This window comes from Ascaphus truei, chromosome 1 (genome assembly GCF_040206685.1).
Source record: "Ascaphus truei isolate aAscTru1 chromosome 1, aAscTru1.hap1, whole genome shotgun sequence".
Lineage (NCBI taxonomy): Eukaryota > Metazoa > Chordata > Amphibia > Anura > Ascaphidae > Ascaphus > Ascaphus truei.
In genome coordinates, this window is record NC_134483.1 from 530,846,283 (window position 1) to 530,866,424 (window position 20,142).

Here is a 20,142-nt window from a genome sequence, read left to right on the forward strand (position 1 = left end):
GGCAATATGTGAGAAGAGGCCCTACAGCAGGGCACCCAGGTAAGCTGTACTAGTCTCAGGTGGAAGATGATCACCTGACACTTGTCAACTGCATATCGATATTTTGCTGCCTGCACAAACGCAGCGGACTCAAAACTTACTCAGCTGTAGCACCTCCCTGCTTTGTACAGCCAGCTGCAATATCTAGCTAATAAAAATAAGCCTTTATCTGCCTGAAGCTCATTCATAAAAACCAAGACACAATAATAATAACGTTACACATTGAAGGCCATTACCCCGACAGAATCTGCCACTAAACCACAAAAAGAATCGATACCTGTGGTACTTGTTGAGCAATCCATCTGCGACAAATTACATTCATTGTCAGTTTTAATCTTCTTAATACTAAAGTCTGAGGTATATGCGTCGAGACCGCTTACAGCCGAAAAACAGGTATCTACGGTACCGCCGTCACTGGCCGTGTCCTCCATCCAATCCAATTTCCTTTTCATTGAAGGCAATGCTATGGCAGAAGGAATTACTATTGCCCCAGTCTGCGTCCTGCCCAGTATATTAGAGCCAGGAATGCTGTGCTGTAAGAGGAAATAGTCTATCCTCGCTTTTAGGGAAGGGTGGGGAAGAGGCTGGGATTGTTGGCTGTAGGGAACTCCAGTAAACGGATCACTGGGCATCCTGCCCCATGATGCTTCACTTTGGTTACATTTATCTAATGTGCTTTGGTCAATGACTTTGCCGGAGGGAAGCAATATGGGGAAGGTCATGACTTCCAATGTGATCGGGTCCAGAAACTCTTCAGGAACTTCCTGAAGAATGTTGGCAAGTTCACTCAGACTGTGCTGTGCGTTGTCCGAGTTACTGTAAGACATGTGGTTACTTTCCATTGGTGATGAAGGGCGTGGTTGTCCAAAACCATGGGGGAGACTCATATAGGCAACTTGGTGTAAGCTCTCCACCACCTCCTTCGGGCAGGATTTTGCAGGTTGACCCCATACCTCCACTCGTTTAATAGAACATAGGCCTCCTCCAGCTACATGCGTGATACAGATCTTAAGGTGAGTAACATTGCTAAGTGAGTACGGACCTTTGTTCCATAGGTCTTGACATGATGATCCAGGGTAAGACATCACATATTCCGTTTGATGGAATGGGGGCCTTGGCTTGAAGCCTCTATTATTAAACGTTGCTTTGCTTTGATTTTTTAGCAGGCCTTTCCCTACCAATGTGAAAGGGTCTTTGTCAAAGCTTTGGCCCGCCAAAGCATACTGGTTGAAATCCAGACTATTCCAAGAGGTTTTGGTGGAGGAGGTAGATGTATAGATGTCCATTCCAGAAAAGGGGTGGTGCCCTCCAGAGGAGGTGTCTACATTAATCCTACAAATGTCTATGTTCAATGGAAAAGTGATTGTGATGTGCACAGGGGGCTTGATGAAGTATTCACAGCGAAAGCCACGATTCCTTTTAGCGAGGTCTTCGGAGAGGAGATTTTCCACTTCATACCCATCAGCACTAATCTGAAGTAACATGAAATATGAGAAGTTTAAGCTACAGTGCCATTGACAAGTAGATATTTTCTTCTCTATCTAAACACTTCTACGTGAGGCTGAATTCGTAATAGTATCTCTCTCACCGTGTCACTTCTGGTAAAACTATTTGAAATGAATAAAAAGCACAGTACTTGAAGTTTTATTGAAAAGATTAAGAGCTAAGCGGCTTCATGTTTGGCACTTTTGAAAAAAAAAAAAATATTGCACAATCCAAAGTAATTATTTCTAGTTTGCATTGAGGATGTCAAGGCTACGTTTTAAAAAACTACAAAAAAAATTATCGAAAAAGGAAAAAAAGGCTTTAAAAAAAAAAAAAAAAAAATTTTTTTAATAAACGAAGAAAAGCCTCTGAAAATATTTAGCACTTTCAACTTACATAGTATGCGGATCTTCATTAGGAACTAAAACGACTATTGCCATTTTAAAAATATATACAAAGAAATGATCTTCCAAATGTGAATCAGAGAGACAGATTATGTACCTTGTTGCAAACAATGCTTGGCCTAAACTGGGGAAGACAAAGGTTTATAACCATCCTTGCTGAGCAATCAAGATCTCCAAAAAGCAACACCTGAGAAAAACAAACAAAAGCTTTAAAACTATGAACACCGATCAATGAAAAAAACACAACACAACAACCTGCACAATATATATTGTAAGTGCACATTACTCTAGCAGCTACGTAGCGCCCAGGGTACCGACATAACCGACCTCGTATTGGCACATCATCAGAACGTGGCTTGTGAATGAGGTATATAATATAACAGCAGACAAGGCAAAGCAGGGGACTGAGACATTAAAAGTCCGACATGAATACTCCATTGGAAGGTCACGCTGAAAGAGAGCAAGCGCATTACCATGGCTACAGTGGCTTTATTAATGTTGCTCTTATTAGCACTTCCATTCGCTCCTAAGCTGGGGCCATGGTAAAAAAAATACAGCGCTGAGCCAGGAAACTTACCTCCTGCATCCGGCACGTGTGGGGCTTTGGTAGACACTTCCGCAGGCGTCTGGAGCCGACAGATCATTTCATTTTTCCCGCTGAGGGAAGCGGAGGGCTGGTCACGTGACCGGCAAAAGCCAATGGCACTCCGTGACGTCGGCGCCGTGACGTGGCGCGCTAGCCCCGCCTCCAGCCTCACAAGCGCGCTCGCTGACGCTCATGCCAGGACACAAAAAAAGCTCCTGCCCTGAGCAGAAGGGCACGAGCGTCGGCGCGGCTCAGCGCTGTATTTTTTTACCATGGCCCCGGCCTTAGGCTGCGCTTATAATGCCGGCGACAGCGACGTCGCGTCAAAACAAATGCATTGCATATAGTAAGCGCGACGGGGCGACGGCTCGGTCGCGATCGCTGGAAGTCATCTCTATTTGATTTTGCCAGCGACCGCAGCCTGACGTCCCCGTCGCGTCGCTATACGCGCGGCCTGACGTCCCCGTCGCGTCGCTATACGCGCGGCCTGACGTCACCGTCGCGTCGCTATACGCGCGGCCTGACGTCACCGTCGCGTCGCTATACGCGCGGCCTGACGTCACCGTCGCGTCGCTATACGCGCGGCCTGACGTCACCGTCGCGTCGCTATACGCGCGGCCTGACGTCACCGTCGCGTCGCTATACGCGCGGCCTGACGTCACCGTCGCGTCGCTATACGCGCGGCCTGACGTCACCGTCGCGTCGCTATACGCGCGGCCTGACGTCACCGTCGCGTCGCTATACGCGCGGCCTGACGTCTCCGTCGCGTCGCTAAACGCGCAGCCTGACGTCACCGTCGCGTCGCTATACGCGCAGCCTGACGTCACCGTCGCGTCGCTATACGCGCAGCCTGACGTCACCGTCGCGTCGCTATACGCGCAGCCTGACGTCACCGTCGCGTCGCTATACGCGCAGCCTGACGTCACCGTCGCGTCGCTATACGCGCAGCCTGACGTCACCGTCGCGTCGCTATACGCGCGGCCTTACACATACTATGTTCTAATGAAGGGGTCACATGGCTCAAAATGTTTGCAGTTTGTACCAGGTCAATGTAAATGAACGCATGTACTAGGAATTTTAGTGTAATAAAAACGCACGCCCTAAACAACACGTTCAAGCTTCTGTTTCTCTTAACAAAAAGACCCCCATACAGGCTCGAGCACACGTACAAAGTGACACGGGATAAGGAATCGATTATAAATGACGGTGGTGCCACCTAGTGTGCGACTGTGGGCAGTGCAGGTAGTGGTTGTTGGGTGCGATTATAGAGGCACTGCGACAAGTGCACAAGCACATTCTTCTGCGCGCGTGACTGCAGGGGAGACAAGGCCGACATCTGTTGTTTGATTGGACGGCTGCGTCACGTGACGCGACAGTCGCAACCAGAAAACAAATTTGGAAAACGCTTCCACTGTCTCCCACATTGCAGTAGCCAGCGGCGCGACAGTCGCGGTAGGTACAAGCGCTTTGCGGGGATGCATACTCTGTTTTGGCGCTGCGTGGCATCGCCTGCACGTTTTTTGGTATAATCACGGCCTAAATCAGTGGTGGGTAACGGTCTACTTCAAAGGCTGCACACCCATGAAAAGGGCCACACATTACCCACACATACAGATGTAGCGAGCTTTAAATGTACCTGCAAATAGAGCAGAATATTGCATTACAATGCAGAATAGCACAAAATAGGCCATTTCAATTCAGGATTCAATGGCACTTATTCTGCTTTATATCACCTCCTGTTGCACTTTCTCCCCATTGTTTGCAATGTATTTACCTCCTATTGTAATGTTGTAAAGCGCTGCGTACATTACGGGGACTACATAAATAAAATTATACATACATTCCACAGAATATCCCACCACAATACCCCAGTGGGAGCAAGAACACTGGCTAAATCCCACCATCCCCAAATTCAGAGAGATCCCCCCCCCCCCTCTCTTTGATCTGATTAGTGCTTCCAGTCGAAAGGGGTCTGCTTTATTTGCCCTATTTGGACCTTTCCAATTCCGGCCAGAGCTGTAACATCCAAGAATGACAGAGATTGCTGGGGTAAGTCCAAAGACTTCCTGTAATTTTTGTAAATCTGACAGTGCTGCTTCAAGAGCTACTTCTACAGTATATGTAGAATTACAGAATACCCAATCTACTGCAACGAATACAATTATATCTGAGCTTGGAATGCTGCTGCAAGAAGCTCAGTGTGTGCCATGCATGCAATGCTGCTGCTGCTGCAAGAGGCTCAGTGTGCCACGCATGCAATGCTGCTGCAAGAGGCTCAGAGTGCGTCATGCAAAGTGTTTTGAGTACAGGAGGGCACAAACTTTTTTAAACGAACAGCCAAAACTACACAAACAACTTCCTAGTCTAGACACTGGGTTATATTTCAACAGAATGGAAGACGACATTACTTAAAATTGCCCCCCTTCTGAAGGAAGGAAATAAAATTAAAAAATAAATAAATGTTAGATATTGGAGACTGAGATACCATTACCACAAAATAACCCCAATTGGCCTTTTAAACACCGTTTTAACCTTTAATATAAGATATTGGCAATTAGTTGCGGCTACTACAGATGAAGACTTTTCTACTGGATGTGATTGTTTGAGGATAGTGGGCATGAAATGACAAAACTAGTGTGATCTGCTAAACATTTCTTAGTTCATTTATTTTCATGAATATCGGTATATATCCCTAAAGTCAAAAAACCGCCTGCTCAGCGAGTGTAAAGTAAAGGATCAGTCTAGGTGCATGCAGGGAGGTGCATACGTATTACAGGCACAAAGGGGCATGCGCTGCTGGTTGCATGCAACATGAATAATATGACCATGTAAAATGACATTTTATTAGTAAATGGTTAAAATAAATGTGCACAGGAAGACAGACTGACATATAACAATCTAAAACAGTCCGGGGTGGGTCTGAGCGGATGGTGGGTAGCAACGTCTGAGGACGCGAAACGCACATCAGGTCAGGTGGATGACGTCACTCAGTCATTCACCTTCGTCCACAGTGGAAGCTCGGTCTGGAGCGCTCAGGGGATCCTGGTATATTACTTAAAAAACCCTTTATCTAGTAACTCCAACTGGTGAATTCTGTGCCAACACACACACACACACACACACACACACACACACACACACACACACACACACACACACACACACACACACACACACACACACACACACACACACACACACACACACACACACACACACATATTACCACATATATTATATCAACCCTGGTATGATCAGGGGATACGAGGAGTCGCACTCTTTATTACCTTTTCTGCCTAATCAGCTGCGCTCCGTCTCCCTATCAGTGCCGCACTCTGCAGAGACTGAGGCACCGCACGATCTAAACCGCCGGCGGGAGAAACAGCTGAGCCTCTGCCCGATTCTACCAAGCAATCACTTTGCAATACTGCGGCAGTATCATTCAAACAGCCGAGCTCCGGTCCCTGAAAACAGTGCAGTAGTCTGTGTGGAAGCAGCGCTGTGCTATCGCGGGACAAACTGCTTATTCCCTAGCCACATGCCTATTGTGGTCTACAGGTTCTTACACTATAGAGCAGTGATTCCCGACCAGGGTTCTGCGGAAGCAGTCCCAGCGGTTCCGCCGGGACCGCGAGCCGCCCGCACTCACTGTGCGGCCTGCGACAGCTTTCCTGGCTCTCCTCCTCGCCTGCTCTCAGGATTGCTGGACCGCGCGCGTGTGTGCTGTTCTGCTACCGCCTCCTGCCCGCTATATACCGCTACTCCTCACATAACCCCCTCTCCTTAACACATACCTCACCTTCCTGAGCTTTGCCTCCAGCCTGCGCATCACAAATCGCCAGCAGCAGCGCAGCCACCGGTAACCAGCAAACCCCCCTCCCACCCCTGCCCGCCTCCATGTTTCCCAGCTGACAGGCGAAAGCGACCCGGGAGAAAAAGACTTCCACGTCCCATGAGGGCTGGGAGCTGTAATCCCCGCCCCCTGCGCTTGCCGTACTCCAGTGACTGTCCCTGTGCACCCTGGGAGAGGAGATGTGCGGTTGTGATCACAGTGTCTGAGGGGCACCTCACCCTTTCCTCACCCATCTCCTCCTCAATCAAACCCCCTTCTCCTCACCCAAAATTCTCCTCACTAATTGGCCCCTTTGTATTTAGGCAGAAATGGGGTAACCATTTGCAGTATGGATAGCAAAGAAAAACACCCTGTTTTTTTATGGGATTTGTTTCTCTTATAGAGCATTTTTTTGACGCCAGTATTGCACCCTAATTTGCAATAAACAGATGTTTAGCAGCAAGGACACAAAACCAGTCAGAGGGTTTGTGACCAAAAATGAGATTTTTATGAAATACAGAATTTTCTTTTATCAGTTCATGCTCTTCCATATTGGCCACAATAACCGTTCACTGCAACATTTAGTTTGTTATAGATCCCCCCTGGAAAGCATGAAAGTGATATTTTTATTCTAAAATCACGGGTTATTCACTAGAAGCCAATAGCACCAATAATTAACAGTGAATATCCCCCAATTGGCAGCGAGCACGTGTTTGCTGTTCTGCTGCCAGCTCGCCGCCGAATCCTGCCCACCCCCGCTGGCAACCAGCTCCTCCCGCCTGGGGGGGGGGGGGGGGGAAAGGGAGGATGATGTGAGATCCAGGGTGGCTGAGAGTGATTTCGAGAAACGGGGGGGGGGAGGGGGGTATATGAGGATGATGATGATGAGGGGTGCTGGGGGAGATATGTATTGGGGCGGTGGGGGACTTTTTAAAATGTATTGGCGGGGTCGAGGTATTTTTATTATGTATTGCGGGGTGGGGTTATATGTGTTTAAGGGGTGAGTTTTTTTGGTACGTATTTTGTGGGGGGGATTGAGTGAGTGGGGTAATTGACGGAAGGTGGGGGCGAGTGAGAGGAGAGAGGGAGTGAGGAAAGAGAGTACAAGTGAAACGCAGGGGAGAAATACATGCGAGGCGGGAGGGAGAGCGAGTGAGTGAGATGGAGGGGAGAGAAATACATGGGTAGAGGGTGGGAAATAGAGGGGGCTCGTGGTGTGAAATTTTGTGATTTACCCCTGCCGAACCTAATATATGTCAGCAAGATAGGGGTTCCCCGAGATTTTTCGAAATACTTCAAGGGTTCCTCCAAACAAAAAAGGTTGGGAATCAATGCTAAAGCTTAATCAGCGGGATACTTCCTACTCTCTAGGCCAGCAAACAGTTTGCATTACGGGCTACAAGGGTTCATATGTGCAACAGCAGCAGCAGCAGCAGCAACCACACACTTGTGCTGAAATTCCTAGATTTAGATGGAGTTAATGGAACTTTATCCTTAATTGACATTACAATAGAGCTACTGTTTAGACCAATTACATTGCTAATTGTCATTCAGGGGATTACTGTCCAACACAGTGTTCCTGATACTACCCAATAGCACATGTGCATTTAACACTACAAGGGTTAAACACTTCCCAGCACTGACACCTACTGAATGCCTTTAATCTGTGCTATTCTAGGTTCTTTTATCAGCTCTCTGCAGCACAGTTTAACCCACTGCTAGCAGGAAGCATGCCATTTGACCACCCACTCTGGAGAAGAAAAAAAAATTATATTATATAAATATATATATATATATATGACCCGGCGTTGCCCGGGATTCAAATTTCCCGCTCCCTCCACTCCCCCTGTCACTTTCTCCGCTTCTCTTCCCCCCCCCCTCGCGCAGCTCCGGTCTCCCGTGTTGCAGGGACTAGCATACCCAAGGTTATATATATATATATATATATATATATATATAACCTTGGGTATGCTAGTCCCTGCAACACTATTTCAGCACTAATACAGGAGACATTTAACTAGCTACTTCCACTAAGCATCCAACTAGCCATTCATTTGTATCCATTATATGCAGCACTTTGTAAGTGGATACAGTAGCATATGGTACTTTTTACCATATAGACAGACATATAGACATATATAATGGTAACACACACACACACACACACACACACGCATGGTCCTACTTGATCCAGGTTATCTACCTGCTAGGGATGTCATTAGCTGTTATGCAGGTTTTTATAAAGATTAACCTCTTATTTCCTGATAAGTATAACACTTGGTCGTGAAGGTATCAAGTTACTACCTTACGGTAATATCCACCATCCGCTCAGACCCACCCCGGACGGACTATTTTAGATTATGTTATATGTCTGTCTGTTTTCCTGTGCACATAGAATCTATCCCTAAAGCATTTTAAACACAGTAAACACACTAAATTTAACCCCTACTGCCTTTGGCTGCCTAGTTGTTTCTTTGAAGACCAAGAGAGAAAAAACCAGAGTTATGAAAGCAGCAGCGGATAAAGATCTTTAGGCCAATAGGATGTGTGACTGAAATGCACAATCTGCTGTCTCCAGTTTTATTAACAAGAAGTCCAATGGAAGAGTCCGGGAGATAGAAGGTAAGGAGGCTGTGTGTGCGAGACACGGATATTTACTGTACCACACATACAGTTTAATGCAACTTTCACAAAACGGGGCACACCTGTAGGATTTAACACTGAAATAGTTTTTAAAAAAAATGATGTTCTGAAAACATGGTGGCGAGGGGTACGAAAGAGTTGGTACAATTAATACATATTGACCGCGTATCTTACCCTATTCACCTAAGTGGCCTCTATTCATTTGAATCAGGTTAACGTCAATTCACAGCATATTAGTAAGTGTGAAATGATGCACATTACCCACTGCCAGGACAGGAGGTTGTATATAAACCGTTTGTTTGTTTTTTGCTACAAAACGAGCAAAACAAAAAAAAATCAGAAATCCCTGCAACCAATAAAGACAATAAACATTAGGTTCCAAAAGTTTATTTTCATAAAATAAAAAGTGGGGGGGGGGGGGGGGGGTTACCATTTATTAAGTTAAAATGAAAAATTATTTTTGTATGTGCAGTTCATAACAGAAAGCAGGTATTACTGCTCATCTGATAAAGATTCAGTCTCGCTGTGTGTCGTGGAACGTTCATCTGTACGATATTGCCACTCTTTACCCACGAATGAGAAAATGTAAATGGAGGAGGTACTGTGCAGCAACTGTATGGAAATGACAACATACAGTACACTTTACTGTGCAATTACAGCACAGCATCAGCTGTGATCGCCCATAGAAGCAAAGACTTTTTGGTGCAAGTAGGCAAGTTTTTCAGATCTTGTACGTTTCAGAAGAGGAAACCATTCCCAGTAAGGAAGCTCGACCACTACATAGCCCAGCTGCAGCAGTTGCCTTCTTTTCAAACTATGGAGTCCCAAAAGATGTTTAGATGCGTAGCAGTAGTGATTCCTATGCGATACTTGAATTGCCAGCTTTACAATTTCAGGACGCAGCTTTGGTTGACATACAGGTTGCTCATCTATAACCTTTGACGTGGTCAAAGTGGATAGCAGGTTGTCCGTTATAGGTACACCGCAGGAAAATTCAAGGTGACGACTCAAGTGTTGTTTTGGCCCATGGAAGGCCATTTCCTTTGGATTAGTAGCATCCAGCTTTGTTTTGGTACTCACGGTCTCCTTGTGGGAATTACTTTTACGGTTCCTGTCCAAAAGCTGATCTATGAGGTCATCAGTAATATGAACACCAATGGGTTTGAATTCAGATTTGGCCAATGCATGCCTTGCAACATCTTGATTTAAAGGAATAGGATTCCCATTATGGTCCAAATGGACTTCCAAATCGTTTGATCTAGTATGAGGTAAAATCATATGATTTTTTACATACTGTGGCCCACCCAACATAGTCTCCAGCAAAGTGGCAGCTTCAAGAACCTCAGGCTTCACGCAAATGTCCAGGCTTGCAAAATTCCTTAGCATGTCAGTTACTTCCTGTCGAATCTCAAGTGAAAGGTGGTTGCCAGTGTAGCCTGGGCATTCGATTTCTACACTCCCATCTAAAGTGAAAAGGTCTTTCTTCAGCTCGAACAAGGTCTCCTTCGTAGCGAGTCTGACAAACTTCTCACTGAGGGCAAATTCAATGAGATCAACTGGAAACCGCTGCGCAAACACGAGTCCCAACAAACACGTTAGAAAATGTTCGGGGAACTTCTCAAATTCATGCAGCTTCTTGCGCATTTGATCAGTGATGGCCGAATAAAAACGTTCGGCATTGGGCGGCTGATAATGTAGAGCTCCAAAAGACCATACAAATTTGGCAAGGTCTTTGCTTCTGCAGTAAGCTACTCTGTTGGGAACAGCATCAGCGATAGCGTTCATGATGTCTTCATCAAGGTAGTGCAGTGCCGTGCACGACAAGGCAATGTGCATTATACCTTGAGTGCCCATGCTGGGAATCCGTTGAGGGACAACTTGTCCAAGCCTTTTTAAAAACCGCAGATGATCGACATGGGTGTAGCGGAACATTTTAAGCACATTGACTAAAGCGTAATTGCTAATGTCGTCCATATTTTCAGAAACCTGGTCTCCTATTTTTTTCATGATGTGTTCTGATAGTCCATTATGAGACTTAAAGAAGCCCAAGCAAACGGCACCAATTTCTTCCAGGTTAATGGAGTCCAGATGCCTAAACACCATGGACTCGAGTTTTTGCATCAACTCCTGAGGTGCCCGCCGCCCTTCGCCCACAATATAAACTAACTGCACAAGCTGAGGCAAACTTAGGTCCTTCCATCGAAGATGAATATAGCTATAGAAGATCTCCAAAAACTGAGGTACACCACGACCCAAATACCTCCACAAATCAGCCACCAACAGCAACTCGTTTGTGCTCATATCCCACACCCGACGACAAAACTCCCCTTCATAAACATTCAGCATGGAGTGAGCTGGCAGTATTCCTAAACGAACAAATGCACGAAGAATATTTATTATTTCAGTGTGGGTGTACAGCTGTATATTTTCAACGCTGTAGCGGCAGAGCATTGCGAATTTGCTATCTGACCTGATGACTCGAATTTGAGCCACAGGTGAACAACTAAGTGTCTCAAAATAGGCAGAAATTGTTCCAGGGGTTAAATTGCTTTTGAGCACAGTAACTCTTTGCAGAAGTTCATGACCTTCCTCCATGGAAGTACCCATGTTGTGTTCTGAGCGGTCATAGCACAGGGATTTGTAGTCAGCCCGGCTCTGCTGAAAAGCCCTAGGATCCTCTTTAGTGCTATAGGCCTCAATATCAACGTCATCAGATTTTAGCATTCCCTTATTTATTTCCTCAACTTTTGCGGGGGCAACAAGTCTAGACTGTACTGGACCTCGACTACTAAACGCCAAGTCCAGTATGTTATTTTTAGTGCTGGACAGACTCCGTGAACAGGTAATACTGTAGGTATTTTGAATTTGTTTGGCATGGCTCCTTGCATAGTCCTTTTCCAAGAAATAGTCCTCATATTCTTCGGACAGATTCCCAGTCCGTTTCTTTACTCCAGTATAGGCAGATGGGTTGTAAAGAACTTGGTACTCCAAACTGTTCACTGGTTTATCATCAGTTTGTTTGCAGACCGAAGCATTCTTTGTAAGACCTAAAGCGTAACCCTTCCCGTGTTCATTACGAATTTTCATCCTTGTCCACTGAGCCGCTGATGAAAATGTAGTTGCTCTGTAGACCCCGCTGCGAAATCTTCGACATACCACAGTGGCCATGGATCCAAGTTACAGGGTAAGAAGGGGATCCGGGTACTGAAAAAAGGGCAGATGAAGAATGCAGATGAGTGTCTTCCATCTATTCAAATGAAGCTCTCTCGCTTTACTTTACAGCAATATTATCTACTGGCAGAGGTTGTCTGCAAAACAGCGAATCCCATACAGTAATGTTTTTAGTTTTTCTTGCCACAAATGTATCTATAAAATGGTTGCTCCACTTATAATATTGCAGAAATACCATCTATTTTTATTGACCTATTTGGAATGGTCTCAAGATTATTGGGGTTACTGGAGTCCCAAGAACGCTAAACACAAGCACACACGCACCCCATTACAGAAGATGTAAAACAGATGTAGTCTCTAGACAGACTAGGCAACAGACAGAAAGTCTCATGTATGTGTTTCACTGAATTCTTAAACCATAAGGAAGTCACATTTATAAACAAAAAGATGGAAGGCAAGAGGTATCACAGAACAACCAGTCACTTAACTCCCATAATTGGCAATATAACAAAAGATGTTCCAAAACCAGTGTAAATGAGAAATCAAGTTCAGTAACTCGTTCAATGTTGGACCAACCTACAATGCCTTACCAAAGCAATGCAGCGTTACAGCACTGAAGAGTTTATCAAAATGCACTTAACTATTTGGACACATTCTGTCCGCAAACCACGCAATACTGGTAAAACCTGGTAAAATGCACAATAAAACTCACGACAGCGCTAACGCAAAATGGCACTATAACGGGAGCAATAACACCTGCTACATCCGTATGCAATTCTGTGGGCAAACCACCATCTTTGAGTTTTCATTCATCCATCTTGGAATTGATCATGCAGCGTCTACAACCCCACCGTCCAATCCTCCAATAATAAACCGATAACGTGAAGGAAAAATACGTGTCTGCTGCCATTATGCATCAAAATATATTACTACGTATGATTATATAAGGAAACACAAACAGTTGATGTTCAGTGGACAAAGAAACCCAATGCTCCCCATATTAACAGGTAATAATACTGTATGTAGATTAGGGACGCATTTAATAAAAGTTCAGTCAGCAAAGTGTTAATGTTTTCTAGGGTTATTGCAATCTTTACTTAGCGAGATTAGGCCTGCGTGATAAAGGCACCGACTCTGAAAAACAATGATACAGAGATGGAAGCAGGGGAGCCATCACTTTAAGTGTGCTTCTTCATCTGAGATTGTATGTGTACTGTAAATGTATATATAAGGATGGACATGCAGCTCTTTGGGGATTACTGGGTCTATCTGTGGCCCTTCCATTAGACTGAGCAAGTGGACGTTTCTTATTTGCCCCACAAACAAGTCATTTTATAATACATGAATAAAATATACATCAAGATAACAGCATTACTGACAAAGGGGGTTAACCTAATATGTTGAAGAGGTTAGCGAGTGTGTGTCAGCTTCCTATATCTTTTCATTCCTGCAAAGTTACTCCTGGTGACTTGTTATGGGCATACTGCACATGCTGCCGCACTCTGAACCGCCTCGTAAAACCATGACTGAATCACTTACAAGACAATCAATGCTCCTAAACATTGTGTGCCCTGCACCAGGCTTGACACGTTTACAAATTCCTGCACTCTTTTCTCTCCCATAATACTGAATGTGTATATTACCCACACTCAAACATGTATGCATATAACTACACTCCATTTTCATCTCCCGGCCTCCTAAAAAAAAATACTGTATATGCCGATTACGAGACGGGAAGACTTAAAAAAATGTAATCACACAGTAATTAACTGGGCCGATAAGTACATCGGTAGTAATTGAGCACATAGCAAATCAACCACTTCAATGCCTGAGAGACAAGCTGACACTGGAGGGTTTGTCACTTTGCAACTCAGAGAGGTCACTGGGACGTCAGAGACACACACACACCTGTATAAGACATGTGAATGTGCTCACAAGTGATCTTTTTATTTGCTATATGCAATACGGTGGAGGTTTCTTGTTGCCTTTTTCACCCACTATAACTTCAAATGTGATGGTAAAACCTACAGACTTGAAAATTGCAAAGACAGTACAACCAACCTCACACTGATGAGACCCATGAAGGTCGAAACATGTCTGTGAATGGTTTCTCTGACTTTGCATCTGAGTCAGATGCTGTGCTTAAAAGCTGTGTTAATAGCGAGCATTAGCTTATTAGTTCCACGTAAAAATGGATTTCAGGCAAAAGGTGCTCACAAGGAGGGAGAGAGGGAGAGAGGGACTGTATCGAGTGCATAGAAAATTGGACCAATGTTTCACGTCCTCCGCAAATCATATTATGACACCAACACTGACTCTAAAAACAATGACACAGAGTGTGAAGCAGGGGAGCCGCGTTCAAACCCCGGTGTCAGCTCCTTGCGACCTTGGGCAAGTCACCACCTCCCTGTACTTCAATAGATGGTAAGCTCCACGGGGCAGGGACTCATTATGCCTGCAAACATTCTATGTACAGCGCTGCCTACACTGTCAGCGCTATACAACGAAAAATAATTATATTGTTCAGTGTTATAGGCACAATATATATTTTTTAATCCATTGTGCCCTTTTGCCTTATTTTGTATTAACCTATTCAGTGCACTCCTGACGTAAATCATTTGTCATTGCTCTTTGCACAACGCGGAAGAGAATCTCGCTCAACAGCTGGAATCAAGTGCTGATCACGCCATCGCGCCAAAAAGCAGTTCGGTGACCAGGACGTACCGGAGGGTCTGTGGGAGTTGTCACAAACGTCTGACACTGAAATGGTTAAATACACCCTTATGCGGGGTGTTGGGATGAGGATAGTGTGTTATAAAATAAGGGAAAAGGAGCGGCTCAGTGAGTAAAGACACTGACTGGTACTGAGTTTGAAGCAGGGGAATCTGGTTCAATTCCCAGTGTCGGCTCCTTGTGACCTTGTGCAAGTCACTTTATCTCCCTGTGCCTCAGGCACCAAAAACATAGATTGTAAGCTCCACGGGGCAGGGACCTGTGCCTGCAAAATGTTTCTGTAAAGTGCTACGTGAAACTAGCAGCGCTATACAAGAACATGCTATTATTAATTAAAGGAAAGGGGATCAACCCTATCCTTATTTCACAGGTAGAATAGTCCATCCCCATATAGTACCCACAATATGTCAGGATATTTCCTCGCAGTGACCATTGCTTGTTCCAAATAAACAATTCAATGTTCTCAGTTAAAATAAAAAGTTTCTCTGTTTTTTGTATTCAAAATATATGAAGTAACGTGTGTGCAGAGAAACATCTGCAGGATTTTATGAAACACTTTGCACTCGCAAATGTACTTTTTAAAAGTGGTCTCTTTTTCAGCTACTCCAGGAGAACATAAAAACAGACCGCTGCTAAGAGAAATCTAGTGAGCCCCTGTACTTTGTGTGAACCCCCCCCCCCCCCCCGCTCCCCAAATAATAATATTCCTACTCATTCTATAGCAGTTTGTTTCCAGTTGCACAAAAAGCATTGGTATTGTCCTGCACAATAGGGGTGTGTCATTGCAGCAGGCTGTAAAATGCAAATAAGATTCCTACAGATGTCTGGAATACAAATACAATCCAGGCCATACCTTGCTGTGCAAGCAAAGAGCTGGCATTGCCTGCGTGGGTTAATGTGTGCACTGCAGCTGTGTGTAATCTGAGGTCACACAGTATTACTGGGTCTGTGTGAGCTGCAGCACTGGGCTTCTGGAAGTAACAGTGTGAGTGGCCTGTGCTGACTGCTCCTCTCCCTATATGATCGGAGAACAAGCAGTAACCAGAAGCATTTTCTTGCATTACACCAGAGGTTCCGAACTCCAGTCCCTGGGATCCCCACCAATAGGTCAGGTTTTCAGGATATCCCCGCTTCAGCACAGACGACTCAATCAGTGGCACAATCATAACGACTAACCGTCTGTGATGAAGCAGAGATAGCTTTAACCCTTTGGGTGCCCCCAAGACAGTGGGGTCTGGCACTCCAGGGGGCCCCATGATATATATCGGCTACATCATGCCCAAGGAGTCCTTGTTTTTCAGGTCAGTTCATGTCCTGCGTTCCTATCGGGCGCAGGACGTGATCTCCAGTGAAGGGTAAAGCGCTTTGCCGGAGTGGCCGTGGTCCCTCCGGCACTCAATGGGTTAAAACCTGACCTGTTGAGGACTGGAGTTACGCACCACTGCCTTAAGCGTGTAATATAGTGAACGCGCGTGCGCTACCGTGAGCAGACGTTTGTATACTAGGAACGCGCGCGGCCGTGACGCAGCAGACCAGGGAAAATACAATAAAATTGTATTTTAGCGCTGCTGCTGTGCCGCGAACCAATCACAGCGCGGCCCAACGCTGACGGTAGAGTCACGCCCCCTAACCGCGTGTCACCGCTTAAACCCTAGCAACTAAACGCGCCCGCGCAGCAGCGAGGACTATTTAACAAGCCTAACACGGACTGTGTGGGATCTCCTTCCCCGCGAGGCCAGTGACTGCCGACACACACGCACGGTAAGTGAACGCCTACCAAAGCCCGGCAATGCAGCAGCAGCAGCTCCTCTGCGGTGTCCTAGCCCGGGTGATGGTCTCTTGCCCCGGTACTGCTTCCCCCGGCTGCTGCAGCTACTTCCTCCTCTCTGCTCCAGGGACAGCCAACCAATCGGAATCCGTTCCCAAGACGGACAGGCCAAGAGGGCCAATCCTGGGCGGTTGAAGCTCAGCCCAATCACAGCAGCTGCATGCTCCAGTTCACCAATAGGGAGGAGAGACGGAACTACGCAGATGCAGGATCAGACTCCGAAAGGCTTTCCACACGCTACATTTTAACCCCTTAGGTGGGCTACATTTCCTGGAAACACCGACACTCACCGGCGTGCTCTGCTCCGGGAACAAACCGGGGCTCCTTTTGCCTGTGTCGTCATTTACCTGTGGCACTGACTCCTGTTGTTCAGTGTTTGTTTACAGTACCTCCAGGCACCAAATACATAGATTGTAAGCTCTACGGGGCAGGGACCTGTGCCTGCCAAATGTCTCTGTAAAGCGCTACGTAAAACTAGCGGCGCTATACAAGAACAAACAATTATTAATTATTATTGTAATGTTGTAAAGCGCTACGTACATTGATGGCGCGACACAAATAAAATGATTCAAACGATCTTGCGTCGTTATGAGAGTCTTACACCGGGCTATATTATTTGTTGAGCAGCATCAGCTCGTCAGAATTCACCTGGACTTTCACTGCGTGTGGGTAACATGGTATATTACTGATCCTCACAACGTGCGTGCCTGTGAGATATATATATATATTTAATGGAAATATTACTGTGAGCACATTTGCATATCTTAGACAGGTCTGCAACCTTGGCTTTCACCATTATCACCCAGCACACAGTGCTTCCACTGCAGCAAGGGATTCTGGGAATTGACATGCAAATGAGCACACAGTGCCCCCTTGCTTCAAATCTATTTTCACATGGACCCCTATAAGCTTATGTTTGCAGCATTTCACTATATATATATATATGTAGAGGTATCAGTACCGTGTTAGCCGAGCTTCAATAATCAAAAAAAATAAAAATAAATAGATGATACCGTTCTGTGGCTAACGAAACGCTTTTATTTGTGCGAGCTTTCGAGATACACTGATCTCTTCTTCTGGAGATGTTACAATGAATGAAGCAAAAGGTAAACTTAAAAACAGTGTCTCTTGGAATGTTTTAGTTGTGCTACTAACTCTCACATTTCCACACCCACCCACACCATTTATATCCAGTCCCACTTCACACACACCTTGTGTAAAGCACTGTATATACTGTGGGCTCTCCATTCATTTTTATTCACACTGATACACATACACACTCTTTCTTCACTTGCTTTCAGTTACCCTTTGACACCTCTAGCCATAAAACACATCGGGGAAAGGAACAGCACAGATAACATTCCAAGAGACACTGTTTTTAAGTTTACCTTTTGCTTTATTCATTGTAACATCGCCAGAAGAAGAGATCAGTGTATCTCGAAAGCTCGCACAAATAAAAGCATTTCGTTAGCCACAGAACGGTAACATCTATTTTTTTTTTTTTTGATTATATATATATATATATATATCCACACACACAGAACTTTTTTCATGGTGGGGGTGCTGTACCTACAAAATCAGTAACATACATTATACCATAGTGCAGTGTTTTTCAACCAGGGTTCCACGACATCCCTAGAGGGTTCCCTGCAATTTTTTGGTCATTTGAAAATTGTATCAAATACAGAAGAATTTACAATGCATCTGATCTCAGACGCGCTATTAGAGAGGGTTGGGGTTCCTTACAATGCATCTGATCTCAGACGCGCTATTAGAGAGGGTTGGGGTTCCTTACAATGCATCTGATCTCAGACGCGCTATTAGAGAGGGTTGGGGTTCCTTACAATGCATCTGATCTCAGACGCGCTATTAGAGAGGGTTGGGGTTCCTTACAATGCATCTGATCTCAGACGCGCTATTAGAGAGGGTTGGGGTTCCTTACAATGCATCTGATCACAGACGCACTGTTAGAGAGGTTGGAGTTCCTTACAATGCATCTGATCTCGGACGCGCTATTAGAGAGGGTTGGGGTTCCTTACAATGCATCTGATCTCAGACGCGCTATTAGGCCTCGTCCAGGGTGGGTAGAGGCGCGCTGGCGCTCCAGCGCTGCGCCCGGCTTGGCCGTGCTTTTCCTGGCCGGCTAGATGTGCGCGTGTCTGGGAGCGCAGCCTCTACGTCACAGAGTTGGTTCGCCCTCATTGGGCGAACCGCTCACGTGAAGCTCTTGCGAGCGGCAAATTCAAATTTGCTCGCTCGGCAAGCGGCTGAGCGCAACGTGCATTGTCGCAACTTGTCTAGCATGTGTGCGTGCCCGCTCAGCTCCACCCTGGACGAGCCCTTAGGGTTGGGGTTCCTTAGGCTGAGTCCCCAGTCTTCACTGTGGCACGCGCGCCCGGCGGGGGGGGGGGGGGGGGCGGCGCATGCACAGCGCTACACCGCGATCTGCGGTCTGGGGGGAGAGGGAAGGTTTGCGACGGGAGTGGGCGTGGCTGTGGGTTTGCGGGGGCGTGGCCATGACGTCCCGCGGCTGGTTCGCCCTTATTGGCTGAACCGCCGGCGGGGGCGTGGCCACGCCTCCATCGCAGATGTTGAGTTCAAATTCTCCTGCCTCCCTGAAAACCTGTCGCGCGCCGCTGGGGAAAGGTGCGCGACAAGGTAGGGACCGGCCGGACTGGGGGGGCGGGGCTTTATAGCACAGCGCACGCCGAGCCGTGCGCTGTGGCGGTGACTGGGACCGCAGCCTTAGGCTGCGGCCAGGCAGGGAGCGGGCGCGCTGGAGCTTGTGCGCTGTGCCCTGCTCAGTCGGGCGATTCGTGGCCGGCTAGGTGCGCGCCTGTCGGGGGGCGAGGCCACGGTGTCACGGACCTGGTTCACCCTCATTGGGCGAACCAGTCACGTGATGCGCTTGCGAGCGGCAAAATCAAATTTGCTTGCCCTGCAAGCATCTGAGCACCGAGCAGGCGCTCGCCCACGCTGGCCACACACATTGCCTCACTGTGTTTCTGAGCAGCCAGCGTGAGCCCGCCCGCTCAGCGCTGCCAAGGCCTTACAATACATCTAATCTCAGACACGCTATTAGAGAGGGTTGGAAACACTGCCTCAGTAACAATACATAACCCTGGGGAATTTCTGCATTGGAAAACACACTGACACCAACCTCCCTGCAGCCAGGAGACACAGCACTGCCAAGCTGTGGGACCGGTAATCTATCCGCTGATTGGATGAGCGGTGTCATGTGACCTTTGATACATGGCTTCCTGGGAGTTGTAGTTCTGCTGCTGCTAATATGTGCATGTGCTTAAAACAGAAGAACATCAAGTCCCAGGAGGACTTGCGCTTCCATTCTTCTACCAAGAGCGGCAGAAACACACACGTCACTGCACAGGTATACAGATACAGTACATACACACACACACAC

At 46.4% G+C, this 20,142-nt stretch overlaps 2 protein-coding genes across 5 annotated transcripts in view; both read right to left on the reverse strand.

Annotated features, from left to right (window-relative positions):
• Positions 1-19,934, reverse strand: part of UBOX5 (U-box domain containing 5) — a 29,119-nt gene extending 9,185 nt beyond the window's left edge. The window contains exons 1-3 of one of the 3 annotated variants that reach the window (XM_075572627.1): positions 19,882-19,934; positions 2,026-2,115; positions 317-1,511 (exon numbers count right to left, since the gene is read on the reverse strand). In XM_075572627.1, the coding sequence (XP_075428742.1) occupies positions 317-1,511; positions 2,026-2,079 (1,249 nt within the window). In that variant the 5' untranslated portion in view covers positions 2,080-2,115; positions 19,882-19,934. Of the gene's footprint in view, positions 1-316; positions 1,512-2,025; positions 2,116-2,505; positions 2,744-16,670; positions 16,751-19,881 lie in introns of those variants that run through there. The other 2 variants (XM_075572625.1, XM_075572622.1) reach the window with 2 other exon arrangements.
• On the reverse strand, positions 8,510-19,936 carry FASTKD5 (FAST kinase domains 5). Of its 2 annotated transcripts, none has more exons than XM_075572618.1 (2): positions 19,882-19,936; positions 8,510-12,193 (listed from the first exon to the last, which is right to left on the reverse strand). In XM_075572618.1, the coding sequence occupies exon 2, from the start codon at positions 12,155-12,157 to the stop codon at positions 9,656-9,658; it is 2,502 nt and encodes an 833-aa protein (XP_075428733.1). In that variant the 5' UTR covers positions 12,158-12,193; positions 19,882-19,936; the 3' UTR covers positions 8,510-9,655. The 2 variants fall into 2 exon arrangements, with proteins under 2 accessions (XP_075428733.1, XP_075428728.1); XM_075572613.1 differs by lacking the exon at positions 19,882-19,936 and adding an exon at positions 16,671-16,794 and having other exon boundaries at positions 8,511-12,193.
• Between the last annotated feature and the right edge of the window lie 206 nt (positions 19,937-20,142).